The sequence below is a fragment of the Charadrius vociferus genome, unplaced genomic scaffold (genome assembly GCF_000708025.1).
Source record: "Charadrius vociferus isolate BGI_N301 unplaced genomic scaffold, ASM70802v2 scaffold34, whole genome shotgun sequence".
Taxonomy (NCBI): Eukaryota; Metazoa; Chordata; class Aves; order Charadriiformes; family Charadriidae; genus Charadrius; species Charadrius vociferus.
This window is the reverse complement of record NW_009647989.1, coordinates 943,569-951,729: the sequence shown is the minus strand read 5'-3', so window position 1 is coordinate 951,729 and position 8,161 is coordinate 943,569. Positions and strand designations below refer to the sequence as shown.

Below are 8,161 nucleotides of genomic sequence, written 5' to 3'. Positions count from 1 at the left end.
AAAATCTTGTGCTTGAGCATTTTAGCATCTACCCTCTTCCTTCTTATTCTTAGTTTCCTGTCAGGTGAGAGGAAGCATATACGGATCATTACATGTCAGCCCAATCTACTGCTTGATAACGTAGCCTGAATTGGGCTCTGACTCCTCATTTGACGCTCTCACAGTCTCCCACCTCACTCCTCAGTGGAAGTACAAGGCTATATATCCAAATATATCAAATAAATGTATCCAAGAAGGAGACTCTACCTTTAAAACAACTATTGAACTTGATTGCTCATGAATCTTTATGCACTTCCCGAGAGATGTGTTTTCAGTGTTAACCAATATTTACAGCTTTTTGCTGTCTGGGCTTTGCTTTGCTTGTCTTCTCTTTGCCAATCGCAAATACAGGCACCTGGAAACACCTCAGTGCCGTAAGAAAACAAAGCTCTGATATGTTTCTTTTGTTTTGATTTAATGTATATTTTTCTTATCTAACACAAAACCTCACAACCAGTGCAGGTGCAGGTGCTATTGTTGAGAAGTTGAGCGTTAGAACATAATAGAGGGCCATCTGAGCCTGGCACCTGCTTTCCAAAATAAGATGTCCCACTAAGGTCTCAACTCTCAGACATTGCTCCTGCCTGCAAGTGCTGGCAGAGGCATCAGCCTGAAGAGCTTTCCTGAGCGTGACTTGAGGCAGGCCCTGAACGCTGCTGCCATAGGAAGGCAACGAGGCTGGCACGCGCCATCCCAACACTGACAGACCTGGAACCAAGGCAACTGGAAGGAAAAGGTGGAACCAGTCACTATAGTGGGCACTTCTGTGGTCAGTGAAGGGTATGTGCAGAGTGCCTGTGGCCTGAAGACCATCTTTACCGAGCATGAGGCAAGCAGCACGTCTTCTGGATCTGGGACGCGTCAAAGAAGACCCTGAGCACTTGGTGCAGAGCGGCAAGCTGGGGAGGACAAAGACAGCATCTGCAGGGTGATTCCAGTTGCATATTGTCCTTAAGCAGTAGCCATGTTGTAATATGTTTTAAGTACCACCCTTCAGCTCAAGAATCAAAAAGGCTAAAGGTTCCATGTTAATTAGTAATCTCTGGAGTCACACAGATCTGTAATAACTACCTACAGATCAAAGACATTTCATTTTTAGCATATTTTAATATCAAGATAGAATTAACATTGTAATTTCTGTAATTAAAGTCTTGAAATTAGTATTTGGAAAAGGACAGTCTATTATTCTGTTTATCTGATTGAATACAGTCAATTTTTGAACGATGTTTCACATCCAGGTGTACAATCAAGGTTTTGGTACCAGCTAGCCAAGATACAAAAGTTGCTGTATGATTTGGAGGTCACTGTAGGATTACCCCAGCTGGATGAATGCGATTCAGAAAACCCACTGTGTCTGATCATCCCCACGTATATGTGCTGAAGAAAATGCTGTAAAAAGAAGAAAACTACAGATGTTGGAATACCAACCTTATCTTCAGTCATTGCTGCAGTACTTCTTGTTGTTAAATAAGTTACTATTTCGATTGTGCTAAAACCTGACCTAGAGGATTAAAAATAGTGAAAATATTTCTTAAAATGTTTCCATTTACAAGTCGCAGTCCTTGAAGCAAAGTAGCCACATGCTTGAAGATCCGCTTGTCCTTGACTTTTTTTTCCTGAAGCTTCCAACCTTCCCTGAAACCGTCAGTTGGGAATGTTAAAAATAAAAAAAGTTATTTGAATTTATCTATTTATATCCACTTACATTACAACAACCAAGGCAATTTTTTCAGATTTTAGGCTTGATAATTGAGACATACTTGTAATAATGATTTATTATACTGCTCCCAGAGTTTCCTCTGCAACATACTGCTGTGGCTTTCAGTGTTAATGAAGGCTCGGCTGTGAGCATCCGTCTCAGAAAATGCAAAGCTTATTTTCTTGCATAAAACTCTGAACGCTGGGCAGAGGGGAGTACAAAAGACAGTAGAGTAGCTAAAGCAATTTATATTATTGGTGATTTGGAAAAAAATTATCTTGATTAACCTCTAAATGCTTCATTCGTTACAATGGTAGTTAAGTCTTACGATGCCGAGATATGGTTTAAACAGAGCCGTGCATTATAGACAGCATTGTGCCAACTCTTCTCTGCCACATTTGTTTTGAGTAATGGTTTTAATGTAAACCAGACCCAAGATATTTCTGGCTAGGTTTCCTCATGTCTCTCTCTTATCTTTGTCTAGCATCTCAAATTGCATGAACAATCTTCCCTGAGGTTGTTGTTACTGGTGTCCTTTATAAATTTCCAATTTTCCTTACATGCGCTGCTTGTAATAACTCCTAACTACATAATAATCCTTTGGATTATAAAAGGCAGTGTTCTACATTATTTCTCAGAGATGAGTTAACTCTCCTCTCTCTTCCTTCTTCTGTGGTTTAAAATATTGGAACAGTAAATACAGGCATTCACAAATTTAAGTTGGTACCATCCTGCTGCTACACAACGAGATCACAAATCTGGACGTGTAGTCCAGAACAAAGAAGTATGATTGGCAAGTTGTCTTACTATTTTTCTGAAAGATCAGCCCCTGGAATGCCTTCGAACACGGTGTATGCCCACCTGCCTTCCACCTTTGCAATGGATTGTGCAGGGAGTCTTCAGGCTGTTGCACAGCCAGCAGAGTTTGGTTTTAAAACCAGCCTCAGCGATGCCTTCTGTGGTTATCATAGAACTACGGCTCTGGTCCACTGTGGCAGCCAGGACTCAAACCCAGTTTTCTGTGTCCTCCCTGACTAAGTCTTCAAAAAATACTATAGACAAATGTTCTGGCTTCGTGAATGGAGCTGATGGGATAGTTGATAGTGTTGTAGGGCACTGCTATGGTTCTTAATCCCAGATGAAATGTGAAATTACCAAAATACATAATCTGGCAAAGGCTGAATAGTCCCAGTATCAAAACCAGAATCTCATGAAAAAAAATAATGAATGCTCTATGAAATTCCACACAGTGCAGCACAAGGGCTGTTTGCAACTGCTATGCAATTTAGATGGAAAAAAAAAAGTATTCTCCAGCTTTGACTAGTCCAGTTGTAATACCCCCCAAATGCTGCTTCCATTTTGTCCCTTGGGCGATAAGTGAGAGAGAGCTCACTCTGTATTTTCCGTTCACTCGTGGTACTGTACATGAAGGAAGGCCCTAGATTCCATACACTATTTTCCCTTCCTTCATGTCCTTTTCCCCCACCCCAAATACCTTCTTAAACCACTATTTTTCTTGGTTCAAACAACAAGGCTAAACAGGTGAAATTTTAAATAATGATTGAGGATTTTTTTTATTCATTTAAGTTTCAGTATCATTACAGAAAATGTTATGGTACAGAGTTGTTTAACATTAGTTTTATTTCTTTGCTCATTTAATTTCCACACGAATGCTGGTAACACTAATATCTGTACAAGATCAGTCTTTGATTTTTTTTAGTTTTTAGTTCTGTACATTTTTAAATGTATTGGTTAAAAAGGCTGTCAGCACTTAAGGAAGCAATTTTTTTGTTCGTTGAAATAAAAGGTATCCAGTTACTGCCCAAGAGTACTGAGCTGGGTGGCTGCCGGGACAAGAGAGATCCCTGAATGCGCAGCGAGGTGAGGAAACCTCGGGGCTTCATTGGGTTCCCAGTGCAGCCACTCCGCTTTTGGCACTGTGCACATCAACACGAGATACAAGATAAAGAACAAGCAGAAGCTCTCTGTGAAGCGGTTATGAAGCATACTAATAAGGGAAATCCAAGTGTTGTCTACGCTAGTATAAATAAGCAGACAGCCTTGTTTTAAGAGCATAAGTAGTTGTATCTTAAAGATGAGAAAAAACACAAGTTTTGCAGGCACCTACTGCTGTCTACTAAAAGCTACCGCTATTAGAACTAGCATTGAACACACAAAGCAATTGCGAGGAAAGGAAAAAGTTGCTTTGATATAATCAGAATAAATTTCTTTGTTAAGATTTGTTTTAAAGTTTTTTTTTTAAAAGGTATTTATTTAAATTCCATTTGAAATATAATTCAAGATGTTGACTATACTGATCAACTTTTATCCAAATCAGAAAAACTAGCTGTGCCGTTGCATATTACAGGATACAGTCAATGATATGTGGACATGCATCAAAGCTTCGCTCTTGCTGGTGACATCATAGCCTTCCAATGACCATGACATCCACCACCTCCCCCTTGTGAAGCTCCACATACTGCTCTGTCTTTGGAGGTAGCATCAACAGTCCATTGGCACTGCGCATACTCATCAGACGACTGCTCATCTGATTCCCTACAGGAGAGCGAGAGAAAAATTTCGGTTAAGTTTTCAGTTAGTTTCAAATGCTGCAACACACCAACCACACGGGAAACGCGAGCTGTTCTTATGAAGATGTTCATGTTGCTAACTTATTCATAGAGCTGGGATCTCGCTCTTCCAAGGTGGCTGGAAACAAGAGAACTTTGTAGAGAATTAGTTAGCCTCTCATCGCTCTGGCGCTCAAAACTATCATTCCCTTTGCTGACTGCTTTCCTATCCAGCCTTCTACATTACCAGCACCTCATATCTTGTCATAGTAAATTGCTTTTCAGTTAGAATCCTATCAAAATTACTTTATTTTTCAATTTAACACTTAATTCTGATTGCACAAAGACTAAAACCAGCACAGTCTAGAAAGTTTTTAATACACTGCTATAGAGTAAGTTTGATTAACTGTATTCTTCTCTCTGAATAGTCTTGCTTAGCATTAGTAGCTTAGCACTAGTAGCTAAAGTAGTTGAAGCCAAAGGCTGCAAGAGCTGATAGATGGTAAACTTTTTGATAAAACTAATGCTGCTAACGTAGACCTAGCTGAATCCGGCAGATGTGAGCAGAATAAAGGACCAAGGGAACAATTCTGAGAGAATGAGGTAACTTCAGAAGAAGGCCAGCCCAGGGACAAAGAAAACCAATAAGAAATCAAGAGACCACCAACCAGAATTGAGTGATTGGACTTGGGGATCGGGTGCTGGGTGGTACGGGTATAATTGGAGGGCACAATCTGGGGTAGGTCCCCCTCTCCAGAGGCACCCAGCTCAAGCTGTAGCCTGAGAGCTAATAAAAGAGGAATCAGAAACCTTCACTTGGACTTTACACTTTTCATTTGGATCCTAGGGTCGGACCCTGTTACGGTGGCCGCCTGCATAAATCCATAACATATACCACCTCAAAAGAATGGGTTTCTTTGGGACACTGAGCTTCACAACACGTCCTGAAGATAAACAGTATCACATTGGTAGTACTGACAAAAAATGAAAATGCAATAAAGAGCCATGTCCTTTAGTTTCTTGGTTTTTAAACTTCCAGATTGACAGAGAAATCATTCCAGACAGTCTGCTTGCATAAGGAAAGAACTGGTGCACAACAAAACAGAGTTAAACCAAATACAGAGTTACAGACATAAGTAATACCTTGACTTATACCTGGAAATATGACAGAGACTGTGTGATATTGGGAGTCAATGGTAAGAACTTTCTCTAGGTAAACAGTAACATGCATTTGAGCTAATGTTTTCCCTGTGGAAACCTGTATATAGTGCTTTGTATTGAACAATTTGGATGTAGCAAAAAGACAATTAGTTACTTAAGGACCTGAATCTCTTGAGAAACTGGCAGAGTTGGTCTCCTAGCAGTCTACAGCTAAAAAAGTATTCAAATATAGTATTTACCTCAACTACAGCTGAGTATTCTGAAGCATCCCTAGATGGCAAACATGACTAATGAAAGTCTTAGTCTGCTTTAAGAGAACGTATACAGCCTCTTCTCTCTCTTCTACCTTTCCAGTTCAGCTAGAATCACACTACTTTTCTTTCTATTGTTCCTACCTATGGCCCAATTTGTGTCTGTTTAGTACATGCAGAAAAGCAAAAGTAAGCAAATGTGTCTGTGAGCGCAAGTAAGCGTGGCTGGATGTTTATAAAAAGGAATGCGCGCACATATGCAAGCGTACAAGTGTATTTTGTGTGTGTGTGTGTGTATAAAGGCAGGTTATTCAGATAAAGGAAGTTTTAATGGTGAAGTTGGTAAGTCATATCATGACTGAATTTTATACTAACGTACATGTATGCGTGTCCACAAGTATGTCAGCAAATCAGTCTGCATGAGGAAGGTTATATGAAAAACATGCGCATGTGCTTGGCTGTTTTTAGACATATATGCAGGAAGGCAAGGACCTGTGTGAGTGTGTCCGTCAGTCTGTGTGACTGGGCACTAACCTGTACTCTGTGCCCAAGGTAGTGGTTCTTGGTGATGCCAAGTCAGTATGCACCGATGATATTCTGGGCGGGGGTCCAATTTTACATCACATGATAACTGTAGAAGAAGCAAAGAAAGGATAAGAATGTCATGCATTCAGATTGCACTGTCTAAGATAACGGAATCATCTGCTCAGTTGCTTTTCCTTAAAAAAAGTCTCTTTAAAAACCTGCATTTTGAGGTCAGATGGTGTCTACCGCAAGATCAAAAGCTGTAGAAGGTAGAAACGGCTGTATTTAAGGGAAATACAGCTGTGATTATAATATCAAAGTGTATGATGGAGTCTACATGCATTAAGTAGAATATTTCAAAGCTGTTCTTTTCCTGGAAGTTTAAAGATAGTACTTCTCTGGAAAAAAGCTTTATCACTTCTGGTCTCTGGACTACACTGCATAAAGATAAAAATTTTATTCACATTCAAAATTCTGCTAGCTCTGACAAAAGGGAAATGGCCAATCTTTGAAATGAAGAGACATACAGGGGATGGCTCACAATGAAATTTAATGGAGCACATTGGAAAATTCATGCAAAAGTGAGGGTCAAATTGCTCTCTGTTTTAGAATATGTTAGTTGTGACATAAAGAAAAATGTAGATGCCTGAGGAAATGTGAAAGAGAGACATGGGATAAGCAGTAAGAGAAAAGTGCATAGCCAAGAACACTAGGAAAACTCTAAAAGGTAATGTGTACCTTGGTACTTTATTTGAATCAAAAATAGAAGAATAATACCTTATAATAACATGACTTGAATCAATATTAAACAGAGTTACAACATCCATGATTTCTTGTAAGAGTGAAATTAATAGTTCAAGGGATTTACATTGCTTAAAGTGGGGGTCATGTGGGTTACTTATATAAATAACTCATGAACAGAAAGGCTTTAAAGTTTGTATTTTCTATTGCTAATACAGAACTACCCAACTCTTTAGGTATTCCCAGATTACTTTGCATTTTTTACCACAGGTTAAAAACACATGGTTTTTTTTTTTTAAACAGGAAAGCATCCTTCCTGCCTGATTGGCAAAGAGCTGCCTCTGCAGCTGTATAATCTCGCTCCGTTAGATGGCCATCTAACTTTTAGAAATTATGGGGCTGAATATTACCATTAACAGAGATCAAGAATGTACCTCTGTTTTGTGTGAACTTCCTTCAACTTGCCAGAATTAGTCTAGGGCTTATATTCCCCACGCAAGAAAGCCTTTCGGAGCCCAAAGAGCTGTGCTGCAACATCTTGAGAGAATTTTTAAACAGAGGACAAGGTTCTTACCCTGGCTTTGATGATGGTGGGTCGAGGATCCAAGATACCCTGCATTTTCCTCAGTGCGGGAACAACAAAGAGATTGCAGGTGACAACAGCTGACACAGGGTTGCCTGTAGGACAAACAACAGTTGGTGGTGAATCCCTCTTGATTTACTCTGTGGAATGCTGAAAGTGATCTCATGTTTTTGTAGCAATTGCACTCTGAAGGACTCTAAAGAGCTTTTCATGCTATGTACAGGAAACGTTTTATTCAAGACTGGAGTGGCATGTGGCAAGTATACCTGTTGAAAGCTACCACCTCTGGCTGGTGGTGTACTGCAATCCTGCTCTGACCAGAACTGCCCCATGTTCCTCAGGCCCCACCATTTGCCTCTGTTCCTCCGTTGCCTTTTGTCTTATGCCTAGATTTGTCTGGGGCCGGGGCAGGGTTTATTGTGCACAGGTATAGGTCCTAGCTGATAGGGCTCTTGATTCATGATTAAGGTTTCCAAGACCTATGGAAAAATAACTTTCAATTCCCTAACAGAGTGGCAAAACACTTTAGTACAAATTCTGAGAATTCTACTGATTTATACATTTTCTGTTGACCCATAAATGAGGTGTATGA

At 39.9% G+C, this 8,161-nt stretch overlaps 1 protein-coding gene across 1 annotated transcript in view; it reads right to left on the bottom strand.

The window, feature by feature from the left end:
• Positions 1-3,286: 3,286 nt before the first annotated feature.
• GPHN (gephyrin) overlaps positions 3,287-8,161 on the bottom strand; it is a 215,333-nt gene continuing 210,458 nt past the window's right edge. Inside the window, exons 21-23 of the mRNA XM_009883501.1 lie at positions 7,561-7,664; positions 6,255-6,351; positions 3,287-4,294 (exon numbers count right to left, since the gene is read on the bottom strand). Coding sequence (XP_009881803.1) covers positions 4,161-4,294; positions 6,255-6,351; positions 7,561-7,664 — 335 coding nt within the window. The 3' untranslated portion in view covers positions 3,287-4,160. The remainder of the gene's footprint in view (positions 4,295-6,254; positions 6,352-7,560; positions 7,665-8,161) is intronic.